At 44.4% G+C, this 18,306-nt stretch overlaps 1 protein-coding gene across 1 annotated transcript in view; it reads left to right on the plus strand.

Moving 5' to 3' along the window:
* Nucleotides 1-18,306, plus strand: part of SYT8 (synaptotagmin 8) — a 32,833-nt gene that overhangs the window by 7,173 nt on the left and 7,354 nt on the right. The window contains exons 2-8 of the mRNA XM_006278872.4: nucleotides 2,405-2,536; nucleotides 6,812-6,969; nucleotides 9,448-9,543; nucleotides 9,934-10,101; nucleotides 10,957-11,124; nucleotides 13,166-13,283; nucleotides 14,231-14,364. Of these exons, the coding sequence (XP_006278934.3) occupies nucleotides 2,422-2,536; nucleotides 6,812-6,969; nucleotides 9,448-9,543; nucleotides 9,934-10,101; nucleotides 10,957-11,124; nucleotides 13,166-13,283; nucleotides 14,231-14,364 (957 nt within the window). The 5' untranslated portion in view covers nucleotides 2,405-2,421. The remainder of the gene's footprint in view (nucleotides 1-2,404; nucleotides 2,537-6,811; nucleotides 6,970-9,447; nucleotides 9,544-9,933; nucleotides 10,102-10,956; nucleotides 11,125-13,165; nucleotides 13,284-14,230; nucleotides 14,365-18,306) is intronic.

Consider the following 18,306-nt stretch of genomic DNA (forward strand, 5'->3'; position numbering starts at 1 on the left):
AGACACAAGGGCAGGGACTGGCTCTTAATATATGTCTATACAATGCCTAACATAATAGGGCTTTGTATTCCTTTGGGGCCTCTAGGAATTATTATACTGACATTAAAATAATAATAGCCTTGAATGTAATGAAATCATTAGTTAAGGTTTGTGAATCACTTTGAAGACACAATAGTTCTGTGTGCATTTATTACCATTATGAAATATTCTTAACAAAAGCTCAGCTAAGGGAAGTGTAAAGGTAATTTCTCATTAGGATGAGGCTGTGCACGTTACTTGTCCTTGTGCTGAGTAGCAGAGTGTGGCAGACACTATTCAGTTGCATTTGCTAATTAAACAGAGACACACTTGCATTCAATGCGAGTGGCTGCTGGGAGCCAAGGTAAATAGGCTTATACTTTGCAGTGTTTGTCATACCAATCTGGCCCAGCATTTATGGATACAATTCCTTGGGAGGTGCTTCAACTGCATGGCCTTGATTATTAAATGGCCAGCAGCCAACATGCCTACTCTGAGGGAAGGTCCTTGCCTATTGTGCAGACATAATAAAACCACCTCAGTCTATTCATCAATGGTTTTCAAAGTGCTTTGCAAAGGAGGTTAATACCACTTCTCCACCTCACCAAAGGGGAACTGAAGCACAGAGAAAGGAAGCGACTTGGCTGAGGTTGGACCCAGAGAGTAGTAGTTGATGGAACCGACTCAACATGGCACTCAGTGACCAGTGGTGTCCCCCAAGGCTCCGTTCTCGGTTTCAGAAGCAGACTGGCTAAATTTGCTGACAACACCAAACTTTGGGGAATAGTGTCCACGTTTGAGGATAGGCTGGTGATCCAGGCCAACCTTGATAGGCTTGCAAGGTGCATGGATAAAAATCTGATGGCATTCAATATGGAGAAATGCAAGGTGCTTCACCTCACGGGGAAAAACCCCCATATTACACCTATAGGCTCGGCAGTGCTACACTCGCTAGCACACTGACTGAAAGAGACTTGGGGGTCATGATTGACCACAAGATGAACATGAGCCACCAATGCGATACTGCAGCTGGCCAAGCAAACAAAGCTCTGGCTTGCATCTACCGATGCATCTCGAGCAAAACCCAGGATGTCATCCTCCTGCTGTACTCGGCCTTGGTGAGGCTGCAGCTGGAGTACTGCATCCAATTCTGGGCTCCACAATTCAAGGAGGACGTGGAGAAACTTGAAAGAGTCCAGAGGAGAGCCACGCACATGATCAGAGGGCAAGAGAACAGGCCTTATGAAGACAGGCTGCAAGCTAGGGGACTTTTCAGCCTGGAGAAGCGTAGGCTCAGGGGTGACTTGATAGCAGCCTATAAGTACATAAGGGGAGTGCATCAGGATCTGGGGAAACGCCTGTTCACCAGAGCGCCCCATGGGATGAGAAGGCCCAACGGTCACAAACTCCTGCAAGACCGTTTTATGCAGGACATAAGGAAAAGCTTCTTTACTGTCCAAGGCCCCGAGGTCTGGAATAGACACCCCCCAGAAGTGGTGCAAGCACCTACTCTGGACACTTTTAAGAAACATTTGGATGCTTATCTTGCTGGGATCCTTTGACTGTATCTGACTTCCTGCCTTTTGGGCAGGGGGCTGGACCCGATGATCTCCTGAGGTCCCTTCCAGTGCTAATGTCTATGAAATCTGTGAGGATTAGTTTATTCTGATATTATTCCAGATTAGCTATTCCTGATTAATTCCCTGTGTGGGTGCATTTGCCCCAGCATAAAAAATACCTCCTTCTTTAAAGTGGATCAAACTTCTTTGGAATAAGGCATCCTTATTTTAAAATAAAAAGGTGCAGATCAAAAATCTGATCAGATCAGGCAAAAATTGCAATACTGCCCTCATTGCATGACCCATACAGCCCTTATTGCATGAGGTATCAGATAAGGATGTTTCAAAATATAGTGTCTTTTGTAACTTGTGAAAGTGTCCACATAAGAAGTTTAACTAGGAATAGCTATTCTGCTTTATATTCAAGTTCTACCTTAATCTAGGGAGCATGAGCTGCAGGAAAACTGAAGGAAAGTGGAGTTTTTATTCCCTTTGACACCTTCTCAGATTCTTTTCCAAAGGAACAAACTGTCCATGTTAATACAGGGTATCATAATTTTTCTTTATGAAAGAAAACAGCTGTCAGTGACAAACACAAGTCAACTTCCACTCAATTTGAGTCCAAGTTGTTTAGTAAGAATCATACCATATCTAGAACCCTATATAAGACACTGAATAACATATTGCACGTTAACATCATTATAGAGGGGTCCAAACTACATGTTTTATTTCTTTTGGCTGTATTGGAGGCCTGGGTTGGATAGAGCAGGAAAGTGTACATTGTGGAAAGGAAATGAATTTCCCATTTATTTTGTTTGATTCCTCAGGCCACCTGCGCGTAGTCATGGCTAGTAAAACCAGTTCAAGCACCATGATTGCCTCTCCTGTTCCTACTAACGCTACAGGAACCACTACTGCTCAGCCCAGCTTCATTGAAGGCATAATTAATGAAATACCACGTGAGTAAATTCAAGGTGGCACAGTGGGCACAAATGCTGGGTTGGTGACTCAGAAGAATGAAAGAGTTGTAATGGTACGCTTATTGTGGTATTTATTATGGGCCAACCACGTTCTCTCTTATTGTTATCCTGGATTTGGGTCTAACAGGTTTCTCTAATGTTCTGCATCTGCTCTGAGTTGAATGGAGTGGGTTTTTTTGGTCTGCTTTCGGTGCTTCTGTTCAAGCCACCTGTTTCAAATTGTTCCCAAGTGCTCTAATAACATAACAGCAAAGGCAGAAATAAAAAACCCCCATATAATACTGGGGGAGGGGGAGGTAAGAGTCGGGGGATAGCAAAAAGCACTAAAAATATAACAATTCCATTCATACTAATCTGTACAACCTGGCCTGAAATGCTCTGTTTAGTGCTGGCATACAGCAAAAATAGAAGAGGATTCAGAGACAGGTGGTGAATCTGATTCAACATGCAAAAAAACTTCTATATAAGGAGTGACTGCAAAGCCCAGGACTATTTAGCATAGGGAGGATATGAGAGAACCTTATAAGAAAATGAAGGCAGCATTACCATTACTTGCAATATTATTGCAAATCTTCTGACTTTATGAACTCTTCCTGAAGCCCCAGCTCTGGGAGTCAGAGGATGAGATGAATCTGGAGTTTCATGTGAAAAAGGGAAGTAAATGTGCAACCTTCGTGGTACCAAAGAGAAGCCTGAAAGGCTAAGAAACCAGAAGGTGAATTAAAAAGGAATTCCATGTGTGTGACTTCTTGAAATTCCCATGGGTTTCAAGCCATTACCTGATTCATGAGGGCCTGATCATGGGCAGATCTAGGATTTTAAAAAGGGAGGTGCAGATCATCACATATAACACAACACATATTGTTCTCTGGTTAAAGATAAACCAGTTGATTTATCTAGTTTAGATAAGAAATATGCTAGAGGGGCTAGCATTATATTATTCAGTTTAAGTTCAAAGCAAATACAAACTATTGGAATGTGCACTAATTTGCTGGATTATACATAAAGTTTTTAAAAAACCACAAGAAACTAGGCAAAAAATAGTTAAAAGATATTGCATCATTAGTCCTATAGTCATTATAGTTAAATGTACATATCTTGTTCATAAGACAAAACTTATTCTTCCCAAGAGTCTTGATGGTGCCAGCAAAACTTTAGTGTCAGTCATTTCTACACCTGAGTTAATATTACTACACCTGAGTTAAGGTTTTTAGATAGAGCTAAAAACAGTCTGAAGGGCTCTGAAATAGATGAGAGACATCACCAGAATTTGCTAACAGACAGCAAAATTAAAAAAGAAAGGATAGTTTGAGTAGTGGAACATAAACACCATCAAAAAGGATAGAGGGTTGTTAATATCTGTGGAGTGTAGAGATTAGCAGGAATCAGGAAGATGATGAGCCATGAAGTCAATTGACTCTCAGCACTGCCTGAATAGAAATGCTGCTGCCCCAACCAGGCCTTTTATTTTTAAATTTGGGTGGAATAGGAATCAAAGTATGTGGGGGTGGGGAGGAGTGCAACTACACCACTTTCTCTCAGGATCTACTCCTGGACCCAATAGTATTTTTGAAGGTGCTGTGCTGGCAGTACTGGGAATGGATCTTGACAAGTGCCTCTTCTCTGCCACTAATACAAAGCCCCTCATTCACATGGCTGCCCTCAAGTAGGGCTCCAGGGGATAAATCTAGATAGCTCCCAGTTCCTTGTAATGATCTGCCAGCAATAGAAGCAACTAGGGGATGGAAAGGTATCCACTACAGACTGGGACCATGCCTGGGGACCTCAGGGCCAACTGATACATAGTGCCCACAGCACCTCCTTCCTGTGACCTTCGAATACTACTTAAAGGTTGACTCAGAAGGTTCTTTCGTGTGATAGTTTTGTCTCAGCTCTGCCCAACGTTGGAGGGTGGCTCTCAGGGGCTCAGTGCCCAAGGGAAGGAGAAATGGAAAAGCAGGAAATATTTAGGAAAGGGCAGTGGTACGTACCACTTGGCAGCTCCACAGTTGCAGGCTGAGTTCTGCTGTAGGGTACAAGCAAGGCCCTGTAAGCTTTGAAAGCAGGGTGGCTCTAAATTCTGTGCCCAGCTTCCTGATTTCTGCTGCACTCTTGTGGCAGCTTCTGATGCATTAAAAAATGTAGGTAGCTTTAACCAAATCAAATAAACAAAGGCATATGCCATTAACACAGCATTCATTTGGGGATGGTGGCATATGTGAGTTTCTGCTACAAAAATCTGGTAGGAAAAAGGTAAATATGTTGTTGTCGTTAGGTTTCCCATTAAGCAGCCTATTGGGATGTCTGGATGCAGTGGATTGCACCTGTCTGAGAAATTGTTTCAGACATCCTAGGCTTCCTGAGCCTACAAAAAATTGCTGTTACGTTCAGTTTGTGGCCTCTGCATTGTTATTGTGTGAAACTAGGAGTTTCAACCTCACATGGTCCTGCAGGCTGTGTGTGTGATGTGGGGCTAGTCCCTCCAGAATAGTAGTCACATGTAGCATGGGTCTCAGAGTGGGTGCCACATACTGAGTGCATCCTGGGCCCTGCACGTGGGGCTGGTCCAATGTGGGTCAAGTCAGACCCAAGGGCAGCAATGGGGATCAGATTGTGGGACTGTGCCAGCCAGATCTTTGACACTCCTATTTTACACTATAAAGGCCAGAAGTTTAACTTAAGTGTACTTAGGTATTTTGCAGCTTGTTTCTGCAGCCAGGCAGAGAGTTTCAGAGTCAGTTCCATAGAACTGCAAGCTAAATCTTATCACAAATAGGAGAGCTGAATAAAGCCAGTTTTCAAGGCAGAGCCATGCATGATTCTCTAAATATTAGCTTGCTTTGAGATGATGCTGATTGTTTCTTAATCTTGCATTGTTGCCCCAGATAGAAGCATTGGGTCCTATGTCTTCAAAAGAACCCATCATTCAAGTTTCACTAATCAAGAAAACTTGTCATTTGTGATGACAGGGAATGTTTGCTACCATGGGTTGCCATATTCCTCAATCCCCCACCATTTGTCATTTCTCTTGTGTGGCACATGAAGGGACCTGCTAGGGTTCCTTCTCCCAATGGCCCATACTACTAACCTAGCCAGAAACTGGGATTTAGAGGCCTGGCAGATTTAGATAAAGGTCTCCCACTTAAATCAATTGGAGACCTGTACCTAAATTCCTTAGATTGCACTGACAATTTTAATCAGTGTTCTTGCCCAGCTACCCCTATTTCACATCAAGTTATACAGACCATATGGTTTTTTATAATACCACTGAAGAAAGTAAGAGGTATCAAAGCACTACACAGACATAAGTAAATTAACACTGACAATCTTATGAGATAGGGGAGTATTATTATCCCACTGACAGCTGGGGATCTTTGTCATGGGGGATGAAGCCAGCTTTCTCAAATAGGAATGTCTAGTGTTAGACAACTCCAAATTCCATCATCTCAGCGAGTGTGGCCTGATTTTCAGACATGCTTATCAACTGTAGCCCCTGAACTACTCCAGAGGTAACTGCAGGAGCTTAGCATCTCTGGAAACCAAGTCACATTTAGATGGGTGCCCAAATCCAGAGGTATTTGGCTGATTGTTGTGGTTTAAAGGCAGGGGTCAGCAACGTTTCCTGGCAGCAGGCCAGAATGACCCAGCTCAGGGAGAACGCAGTCTGGTGCTAGGACCCACCTGCTGCTGCCCACTCCACTCTCTGCCATCAGTCATGGCATGGGCAGAGCCCTTGATACTGCTGAATACCCTGCTAGCTTCGTGGGCTATGATGTACTGACCCCCGACCTAAAGGACTTGCCTAAAATCAGGAGATTAAAATAAGCACCCAGGAGTCCTACGAACCTTCTCACTTGCATACCAGGGACTGTTTTCATAGACTCTCCCTAAAAATGGACTCTGGGCATTTTTGCTTTCCTCTCTAGTGGGGCAGTGGCCCTTTACCTGGGATCTTTTTAGTGTCTCCTAACAACCCTTTGATAGAACCAGGACATTGGCTGCCGTGGTTCCCCTACTTTACCTGGAGCAGGTAAGGGTGTTATGTCTTATGTTGCGTCAGGGTTGACAGTAGTTTTACAAATAGTTTAGATTATGGATTTGTATAAGGTGGTTTGGATAGGGATGATCCTGCCTCAGGCAGGGGGTTGGACTGGATGACCTCTGGAGGTCCCTTCCCGCCCTACTTTTCTATGATTCTGTGAAGAAGCAACATAACCCCATTTGCTTCTCTCTCTTTCCAAAATGTTGCATTAGTACCCAAATGGGCTCTCATTGCCATTGTGGTCGCAGCGGGCCTTGTTTGCATTCTCATTCTCATCTGCATCATCAAATGCTGCTGTTGCAAAAAGAAACGCAAGAAGAAGGAGAAGCTCAACTTGGTTAACTTCAATGGCTCCACCACGGCCAGCTTGGTATGTACCTTCCTGGACCTCCCACCATCCTGCTCCATAGCTGATAGATACATTCCTCTGAGGCATCTGGTTCTCTTGGGTGTGCACTATGCTGAGGAGCTGGGATGGGAGGGGGCTTTGCCACTGGCATAAATTTGGGTGGTTTCTGCTAAGAAAGAACCCAAGGCTGGACTGGAAGAACATGCTGCAAGCCAGAATGAAAATATACTGGGAGGGACAGATATGAAAAACTTCCCAGGCTCTGCCTATGGTCTGATAACCAGAGTCACCAGTTCCTCATTTGCATGCACTACAAAATAAACAGTTTTGTAAGAAAAACAGAAGTCCAGGGAGATCTGAGCATGAAAGCAGCCAATATCAGAGAGGCCTATGTTTGCTCTGTATAGGAGCATCATATAGGAATACATCATTTAGCAGCACCAATGGCCTTTTTGGACCTACTGGGGCTTATCAGTGGAACCTTTTTAAAATCTTATTTCTTAGTACCTTTCAGTGTGGCCAGTTCTCAGACTTGCATTCCCAGATTGCAATGGAGACCCTTTCAACAAACCATAGGCTTAAAGCATCAGTTTAAAAACAAGTTTTTTTTTCCTTCTGGGTCTGTAACACGCGTCAGGCCTGGCAGTACAGTATAGATAAGTTAACATCATCAGCTTAGGATAGGAACAGATGTAGCAGGACCTGGCCCCCAAGGGTGGCTACGACACTCCCTAGTGGTCAAGTTATTTCTGCCCCACTCTGGCTGAAGGGTACCCTTCCCTTTCTGCCTCACCTAGATGGATATTATAGTATTTAGTGAGGCTGCCTTCAGGGGCCTGGAGCAAGCTGCAGTTCACTTCACAACTTCTCGTGCCTTGCTGGCACCAGTGTTGCCCTCCAGGTGCTAAATCATGGCCCTTCTGGCTCTATCTGTGCCTTAGGGCAGAAGTCTCCTTAGGGCAGGGGCAGGCAATTATTTTGGGCAGAGGGGCACTTACTGAGTTTTGGCAAGCCATCGAAGGCCACATGACAGGCAGCCCAGGGCAGATAAATATTAATTTACGAAATTTTTTAGGGGCCACGTGGGCTGGATAGAAGGGCCTGGCAGGCTGCATCTGGCCCCCAGGCCACATTTTTCCCACCCCTGCCTTAGGGGCACAAGTCAAATTGTGGCCTCCACTGCCCCCATAGCCATAGCATGTCTCATAGGAGTTGCTTCAGATTCATTTCTCCAGCTCCTCTGGCCCTGTCTGTGTATCAGCCCACCAGGTCCTTGGCTATATTGGTCTTAACCTGTCTCTATGCCCATGATCCTGTTCTGGCTTCTGCCCCTGTCACGCTTCAGCCCCTTAACTCAGGCTTTAACCCTCTCAGCCTCTGGTTGTCTTGGGCCCCTGGTCCTGACTTGGTTGCAGCCCCTCCTGGGCTCCAGTTCCACTATGCAGGCCTCAACTCTCTCAGCTTTGAGCTGTCTCCAGCCCTCAGGCCTTTGAGTCCCCATACCCACGCTAGGCTACTAACATGGAGTGCACCACCAGGCACCCCTCCACGGCCTCCATCCTTCCCCACAGCCACAATCCATTCCTCCGGTTAAACTTAAACACAAGAACAATCAATCCACTTCCAAACTAAAATTCACCCCCACTCTGGGTCAATGCCATACTCTCCCCTTAGCTCTCTCTTTCCAGCTTTCTCAGGGAGCTTGAGACCTTTTTCTGCCGCTCCTCTCCCTGCAGCATGCAAGGCCAGACTGCCCACTTTGCTTTAGGCACTGGGTTTATATTCCTCAAAGCACCACCGCATCCTGTTATGTGGCTTTGCAGCCACACACAGGGCTTTCCCCTTTTTCTTAATGGCCAGCTGCCCTCTTCTGCAGCAGCCTAACCTAGCTGCTTGCAGCCTTTACACTCTGGCTACCTGGAGATCTGCCCCTTGGCTGCTTACTACAGTGCAGTTAGCTCCAGGGTAGTGTCTCTCCCCGTTGTCTCTGGCCTGCTTACTTTCTAGTAGCTGGCCTTTGCCCAGCTGCCTGCCCCACACAGCAAGCTTGGCCTCCTAAGCTCTCCCCTTAAAATAACAGGAGCCCCTTGTTCCCTGTTACAACAATTTGCTGCATGGGCAAAAGGGAGTGGACTTTTACTACATGTCACTTGTTCCACACTGACATGTGCATAGTCTTATCTCATGGGATGTGGAAGATGACTCGTTGTAGATCAGCCCTCAGTGAAAGAGGGGAAAATTAGTTTCTGCTTACTGCAGAGTAACAGCATGCACAAAAAGGCAGTTCCTGCAGAGCAGTTGAGGCCTGGTAACCCTAATCTTTTTGGAATGGAGCAAGCAACTTGGGCTGGTGACATCTGCTCTGGAAGACAGTGACATGGTTAGAGGGCTGCCTCATTACCTGTAGTTCCTAGCCATGGAAACATCTCAGAGATACCGATCTTGAACCTCTCTGAACACACTTATTTTGGAAAACCTGTTGCTGCTTTCTTGCTTTAGGTACAGCCAGATATGGATGATCTGGAGAGTGGTCTGGAGGATGAGAAGCGAGGAAGGCTGCAGTATTCCTTGGAGTATAACTTCCGCAGCCAGGAGGTAGGACTTGGTGCTACTGGCAGTGGCAGGAAATTCATGGCCAGGTTCACAGGCTGATGTCCCTTCCTCTCAACATCCTACCACTCTTGTCCCAACTCTCCAGGCCCTCTTCTGTCAGAGCCAGCTCTAAACCTCTTTTCCTTGGCCACTTCAGATCCCATTCCGGTTGTGGTCATCCAACAGATTGACTCTCCCCTATGTACACATGGCACACAGCAAAAACTCCTCCCCTAGACCTGCTGTTCCTGCTGAAGGCACTACTTTGATGCCAGTCTTTCAGCTAGGCATCAGGGTCCCCACACCCACTTGGCTCTACTCTGGGAAGGAAGCACATGGGAGTAGTGTCTTTCTCCTCACTTGGGATAATCTTGCATGTCGATATTTTTTAAGATGAAGGTTGGAGTGAAGCAAGCAGCTGATTTAAAGGCTATGGACAGTGGGGGGACCTCTGACCCATATGTAATTGTCTACCTAACATCTGATATCAAGAAGAAGTATGAAACCAAAGTTTACCGCAAGACGTTAAATCCTGTCTTCAATGAAAGCTTCACCTTCCAGGTAAGAAATGCTGCCAACCATAAGATAGACATTCCTGTTCAGTATACCACTGGTCATCACAGATCAGGCACTTTGGGCTCATCCTGCATGGTGCAGGTCTGGAGTGTGGCATGGAGGTAAGCAAAGGCAAATGCAGTGAGAAGCAGGAGGACCTGATCTTGAGTTAGTGAGCTTGACTCTTGCACATCCAGCAACTTTCTTCTACTTTGGAGCTGAGGAAAGGCCAAAGGGGGTGCGGGGAGGAGGAGACAAAAGGTCTGTGTCCTTTCTCTTCGCTAGGGACTCTTAAAATGAAGGAAACAGGCATGGAAAGGATCTTAGACTGCAGTCCAACCTGCTTATGCCTTTTCCTATGTGAAGACTGGATTTGTGCTTTTCCTGGAGCCCAGGGACTTTGTTCTCCATGTAGTACACCATGGACACATTGGCAGGATCAAAGTCTTCTCTTGGCCAAACACTGTTGTGCCAGACTAAATTCTTTCAGTTGAGTCAGTGAGGAAAAAGGGAGTAACAAAGGGTGAGATGTCCCTCCAGCAAAAGATTACAGAAACAAAGTGCTCATCATTAGGGTTGACTTCCAGGGGAAGGGTGAGGACCAGTAGAACACTATGTTGGAAATCCTGATGCTGAGCTCCTTTCACTCTGGCAGAAGGCAGAGCACCTTCAAGACTACCTGGCTGATCCTGCCCAGGCTGGGGTATGCATTCAATGCAGGAGCAGAGGAGCAGCTGCGATGTGAGGGAGGCTCTATTATAATGGCATTGCTTCAAACTCATGAGACCAGGCTGTACTAGAAGAGCATAGTGGGAACACTGTTATACACTACTTCAATTTTTTTCTTGTCTTCCCTCACAGATTCCTCAGGCTGAAATGTCTGAGTCCACCCTGGTGATGCAGGTGTATGACTTCAACCGCTTTGCCAGACATGACATCATTGGCGAGGTCCGGTTGCCTCTCAGCAATGTTGACCTGCAGCATGTCATGGAGCAGTGGAATGAACTCGTCGCTGCCAGTAAGACTGAGGTCATTATCCAAAGCAAACCCTAGGGGAGAAGGTGCAGCACATTGGGGGAAAAGGCAAACTAGACTCTTGGCAAACCATCCTGAGGATCTCCCCCCTGAAAGCATGGTTCCACTGCTTCAACTGGGCTATTCCTGCTAGGCTAAATTAGCATTGCCCTTACTTAACTGTTCAAAGAAGCTAGGTTTGCCTGCTGCCTTGGCTCAGATTACTATTCCAGAAAGAAGGGGCTATTCACTTGGGATTCCTTGCTTTGAGCAGAGGGGACCGGAAGTAAGAAAGGGCCCTGTCCTCAACTCACTAGCCAAAGCGTGTACTAAGTCCTGATGAGGGTAATGGACTACTTTATGGCTGGCTGCATCCATGGAGTATGGACCATTTAGCTCACTCCTTCCCCAAAGAAGCAGGGAAAGTACATTTTATCTGGCGTATTCCCTAAAGGCAAATGGTGAGAATCTGTTTGACTGTGAAACTAGATTGGTTGCAACTTCAGCTGAGTTGGTTAGTTACGTAAAGAGTACGGCTAACCCTCAGCATTGTGAAGTCACGAGTCAGACTGCCAAAGTGATAAAATTGATTTAACAAGAACCTAGCATTGGTTCTTCTTTTTTTTTTAAATCTCACAGTCTTTATTTATCCTCTATTTTCATTGACCCTTCAAGACACACATTTTCATGGTTTCTCTCTAACCAGCAGAGCTAAAAAATTAATTTTCAAGGGTTGTCTTAATGAAAATGGAAATTTCACATACCCATGAGATAAAATCACAAGAGCGGGCAATACGATATAACTCGCATGAAATTGTGATCTCTATTTGGATGATGTAAACCAGCATAGGGTAAATTGCAAATGTTGAAGATTGAAATCAAGTATCCACTCCAAATTTCATGCTTTGCAGGTTACTTGCTTCACTTATATGTCTTTTGTACTTACAGTTACAAAATAAATATGTTACTAATGTGTAAATAACATCAATGAGGCATATCACTTACCAGGTGAATTAATGTTAGTATTATTGATAGTTCAAAATTAGTGAGCTACAAGCTAAAAAAGACAGACAAGATTCTTTGGATAAATGTGAAATCTTTTATTAGACCAACTAAATAGTTGGAAAAATTGCAAAGAACAATTTTTCCAACTATTTAGCTGGTCTAATAAAAAATATCACATTTACCCAAAGAAACTTGTCTGCCTATGTCCTTAGACCAACACAACTACAACCAACAACCTTAAGGTTAAAAAAGGTTTTTTTTCCTAATAAAATGTATTAAAAATTTATAGTGACAAGACTGGACAATTGTAGGCAATTTGAAAATGAAAGTGATGACATTTTAGTGTGTCAGTGAGTCACTGAATTATTTATGCAGCCAAAAAAATACAATGTTGAGGAGTATGGTTAGAAAATTGCAATATTCACAAAATCATCAAAATTTCAATAACAAAATCTGATAACAAGTTTTAATTTTTTTTAATGAAACCCTGGCTCTACTAGAGGCTCTACACCTATAATGGTGTGCCATCAGGAGTTTCAGTGGCATAGGACAGGGATGGCCAACTTAAGGCACATGTGGCAGAGGCAACCTTTGTTTGTGGCACATGGCAGACTGAGGAGAGGACAGGCAACACTATGGCAGATAGGGCAGAGAGCAGCGAATGAGGCAGGGAGCATAGGCCAGGGAGCAGAAAGGTGCAGGAAATTGGGCAGGGCTACAGAGGAGGGAACAGGAAGCAGAGCAGCCAGTTGGGCAGGGGAAGGGAATTAGGGTGATACTTGGGGAGGGAGTATGGCTCATTTGTGGCATGCTTGCTAAAAATGTTGGCCACACTAGCATAAGAGAGAAGAAGGTATGACCTTCTGAACTTTTTCCCCCCGGAGGAATCTCATGTTTTACTAGCTGTGCCTTCCAATGTGTGACCCTATAGCTACACACTAGAGCAGATCTCCAATACCAAGCCTGGGTTTGGCTGTACTGTATCTTCTGCACTGATCTTACTATCAGGCATTCATGACTCATTTAACTCCTGGATTTGTGTCTCCAACAGCAAGAGCACCTAGGTGAGATCTGTTTCTCGCTTCGATACGTCCCCACCACCAGCAAGTTAACTGTAGTGATCCTTGAGGCCAAGAAGCTAAAGAAGATGGACTCACATGGATTGACAGGTAAGAGGAAAGGGGCCACAGTGATTATGCCATGTGGACTCTGGGGGCCCAAGGTACAGAATAAAGGAAAAAGCATTGCCTGAAAAACTCCTATTAGACAGTTTCTCCTTTAAACCCAGGTCTCTCTTCCCCAACAAAATTCTGGCTTGACTTCATTCCCATTGTTCTTCTGAAGCAATGGGACACAGAAAACAGAGATACAGGAAACCATGACAGTAAGAATTCAGACTTTGCCCTTGATCATGAGAGGGAATTACTTTGCTGGTCTAGGTACACTTGCCAACATTCACACACAATCTGTTTGCAGCACAGTTTGGCAGTTCCTGCAGTTCTTCTCAAAAGAAGAGACTTAGGGGAAACTCCAGTGTGTGGGGACGGGGGGAGCTTGTATCTGTAAGGCAAGATTTCACTAGAGAGCCCCCTATATGTATAGGGATAGGAGCAATTCCACTGCATGTTCTCTCTGAAGAGCTAACTCTGTCATCCTCGTGCCTCTTATTTGTCTTTTCTTCTTTCTGTCCCTTCTCCCCATTTTAACCACTGTAAGGAATAGCAGGAAAGGCTGAGAATCAGGAATCACATGTATTGGCAAAGTTGTATGGAAGTCCAAGGCTAGAATTACAGGCAGTTACAGCACAGAAGAATGTATTGGCTGAATTGTCAGATGCACTGGGCTGGAAAAGCAGGGACTGCTGTAGGTCAGGACTCCAATACGTTGGCAAAGCTGTCTAGAGGCTGAACGCTAGCATAAAAATGGGTTCTGGAAATCAAGGCTGAAATGACTTGGCAGAGGTCTGTAGAGGCCAGGAGGTGAGCAAAATTTTGCACCTGAATGTCCTGTGAAGCCATTTTGTAAGTGAGCTTTGAAACCTTTGGATGGGCTTATCCCAGGATGTAACAATAATTATATCTTCTGCTGCTTCCCTCATCCCCTGTTTTTCTCTCAGACCCCTATGTCAAAGTGCAGCTGATCCTGAACAAGAGGAAATGGAAGAAGAAGAAGACAAGTGTGAAGAAGAGCACTTTAAGCCCCTATTTCAACGAGGCATTTGTTTTTGATGTGCCTTTCAGTCAGATCCAGGTAAGTTTTCCCAGCCAGGGACAGCATTCAGTAGCAGGCACATGCTAATAAGAAAAAGCCCAGGTCACTGGTTAGGAAGTGGCTCCTATAGCATAGAGTGCTAATAAGGAGAGATTTAGCCCCACTGATGCCAGAGCTGTCCTAGTGGCTTAGCCTTGCTCAGCTGCTCTGTAAAAGTAAGGGGGGTGAAGTCTTGTTCCTTTCAGTGGCCTCCTTTGAAACATGCTATTAAAGACTGGAACTGGGGATGATGAAAAGGAATTGGGAGGGAACATCCCAGACCGGGCTCTGTCTCTTTATGATGAGAGCACAACTTTCCCAGACCAACCAACCAAAACCCTAAGCCCTTATGATTTCCAGGGGAAAAAGACAAAGCCCAAATAAAGTCTGTACTTATTTTCCAGAAGGGAAGTGAGGTGGTATCATGTCCTTTCCCATCTTGCCCACTGTCATTGTTTGCCTTCTTCCTCCTTTTCTATGTGGCAGCTGTGTGTGAGGCTAACAAGGCCAGATGCATTGGCTTCACCCTTCCCTATCTGACTCCTGCCACCCCATAGGCAGGCCCAGCCAACCTGGCCTGGTGAGATCTTGTGAGCTGGGTAACCTAAGCCCTCATGGGCAGGAGTGATTTATACACACTGAAATGCCTCTAGTGCCATGCACCAGGCCAAGTAGATAGGCATAGCTCCAGGGTCTCAATGCATGACTGAGATGATGGTGTAGGGAGGAGGGGTTTAGGTTTATTAGGAGCTGGGGGATCTTTTGGAACAGGGGGAGCCTGTACAGGAGGGATGGACCCCACCTGGACCAAAATGACACCGTAACATTAAAAAAGTGGAAGAGCAGATTTTAAACTAAAAATTGGAGGAAAGCTGACAAGTGCAGAACAGCACACAGTTTGGATGGACACACCCTATAGGGGTGAAACCATAAACATGGGGATAAGAAACTGGGTGTGTGTGTGTGTGGGGGGGGGGTAATCAGGTGAAACACAGAGAAGACCAGCATGAACAAATAGATTTACTGATTAAAAGGTCACACACAAGTAGCCAACCAGACAACAATAAAAAGTATAAGCGCTCTTATACTAATGCCAGAAGTTCCAGATCCAAAATGGGGGGAACTTAAATGCTTAGCTAAATAACACTACTGACATAATAGGTATCTCAGAAACATGGTGGGATGAGGAAAACCAATGCATTGCTGTAATACCAGGATACAAATTATACAGGAATGATAGAATAGGTCATACTGGTGAGGGAGTGGGCCTGTACATCAAAGACTGCATTGAATCAAATAGGATAGATTTTTCAACTGATAAGACAGGTGCCCGAGAATTTCTGTTTCAACGGAAAAAAGTTGTTCTGGGGGTATCCTATCAACCCAGCACAGCTGAAACAAACTAGAAATGCTAAGAGAGTTGAGAGAGGCAGTGGAAGCAGAAAACACAGTAATAATGCGAGATTTCAATTATCCAAAAATAGACTGGGTCAATCTGCCAGGATACAGAGACAAAACTTCTTGATATTATGAAAGACTGCATCCTGGAGCAGTTAGTGCTGGAACCTACAAGAGGAAAGGCCATTCTTGACCCATTCCTAAGTAGTGCACAGGTTTTGGTGCGAAGGGGAAATGTTACTAAGCCTCTGTGCAATAGTGATGACAATGTAATTGAGTTTGACATCCATGAAGGAGGAGAGATAAGAATAAAATCTACCACTGTAGCCTTTAACTTTCAAAAGGGAGACTATACCAGAATGAGGAAACTAGTTAGACAGAAATTAAAAGGGGATGAGAGACAAAAAATAAAAAGAGTACTAACTCTGGGAAATTCAGGAGAAAGAATTTGAGGAGAAACTTGCTAGAGACATAAAAGCTAACAATAAAAATTTCTCTAATTACACTATAATCTGGAGACCTGCCAGGGAGTCGGTGAGCCCTTCCAAGATCAGGTTATAAAAGAGGTGATAAAGGATGATAGGGTCACTGAAGAAAAACTAAATGCATTCTTTGCATCTGTCTTCATTATGGAAGATGTTAAGAAGATCTCCTCACCAGATCTACTTCTTTCAAGGGACAAGTCAGTGGAGCTGACCCAAATTGAGGTTTGAATACATTGTAGGTCAATAGGTCATAGAGGAAGCTGATAAACTGAAGAGCAGCAAATCGTCAGTACCTGGTGGCATTCACCCTGGGGTCCTGAAAGAGCTCAGATTGGAATTTGCTAAACTCCTACAGCCTGTCACATTGGCAATCCTCCAGCTGCATACTCCTAACTATAGTATACAACTGGAGAATTGCCAATATGACTCCCATATGACTCTCTAAAGGGGATCCAAGGAATTACAGGATAATGAGTCTAATTTCTGTTCCTGGAAAACTGGTAGAGACAATAATAAAAAATAAGAATTGTTCAGCACAAGGATGAACATGACTTACTGGAGAGGAATCAACATGGCTTTGTCAAAGGGAAATCATACCTTAATAAACTACTATAGTTCTGCGAGGGTACAAGAAGCAGGCGGATCAGGATGATCCAATTGACAGAGTGTATCTGGACTTCCAAAAAGCCTTTGACAAGGTCCCTTGTTGGAGGCTAATGAAGTTAGGTAGTCATAGGATTACAGGCAAGGCCCATTTGTGGATTAGAAGTAGGCTTAAAGATAGAAAAAAAAGTGAGTAGAAATAGTCAGTTTTTAGGATGGAAAGAAACAAGTAGTGGGGTCACCCAGGGATCTGTTTTGGAACCAGAGCTGTTTAACATAGTCATAAATTGTCTGGAAGAGGGAGTGAGTAGCGAGATGGCCAAATTTGCAGACGACACAAAATTATTCAAATGAATAAAGATCAAGTTTATTAATGGACTGCAAGGAACTACAGAAGCATCTGGCACAATTGAAAGAATGGGCAACTAAATGGTAGATGAAATTCAATGCAGATAAGAGCAGTAATGCACATGGGCAAACTATACCTACATTACGATGGGCTCTATCTAACTGTTGCCACAGAGGAAAGAGATCTGGGAGTCATTGTGGACAGTTTGCTAAAAACATCAGCTCAGTGCTTAGCAGCCATAAAACGGCAAAAAATATGTTAGGAATTATTAAAAAGGGAATTATAAATGAAATAGAAAGTATCATTATGCCCCTTTCTGAACCTGTAGGGTATCAACACCTTGAACACTGTGTCCAGTCTAGGTCTCCACAAAGGATTATAGAAGAACTAGAGAAGGTATGGAGAAGGGCAACAAGGATGATTAGTGGTATGGAGGGGCCTCCATATGAGGAGAGACTAAAGAGGCTTGGCCTGTTAAGTTTAGAAAAGATCTGCTTGATGGGGGACATCAGGGTTTACAAAATGCTAAATGGTGAAGAGAAAGTAAATAGGAATTTATTATTTACTGTCTCACAATACAAGAACTAGGGGTCATAATATGCAACTTGTAGGTAGTAAGTTTCAAAATACCAAAAGAAAGCTTTCACACAGTGTGTAATTAAAGTGTGGACTCATTACCACCAGATGTTGTGGAAACTGATAGTTTAGCTAAATTCAAAAAAGGGATTGGAGGAAAGGGGCATCAGTAGCTATTGTGCATGGGTGTTAGGGGTACAGTTTCTGAATCAGAACTTCCTGGATCTTAAATGGTAGAGGCTGCAAGTGGGAGAGGAACAGTGGAGAAAACTCTGACCATAGCCTATTCCTCCACCCTTTCAGTATCCAGTCTCTGCCTGTGTGACACAGGAGACTGGCAAGATGGACCTGTGGGTTGACCCAGTAAATGGCAGTTTTTATGTTATGGCCAGCCCCGAAGGAGAACAACCATTCTCCCTCCAGCTATGCCTGCTTTATTTTCTTTTTCTTTTTTTCCTTCCTACTCTCCTCTTCTGAATCCTTTTTCTCGCTCTTTCCTCACTGTCCTCGCTGCCTTTTGGCTCCCCATTC

Source organism: Alligator mississippiensis, chromosome 2 (assembly GCF_030867095.1).
Source record: "Alligator mississippiensis isolate rAllMis1 chromosome 2, rAllMis1, whole genome shotgun sequence".
Taxonomy (NCBI): domain Eukaryota; kingdom Metazoa; phylum Chordata; order Crocodylia; family Alligatoridae; genus Alligator; species Alligator mississippiensis.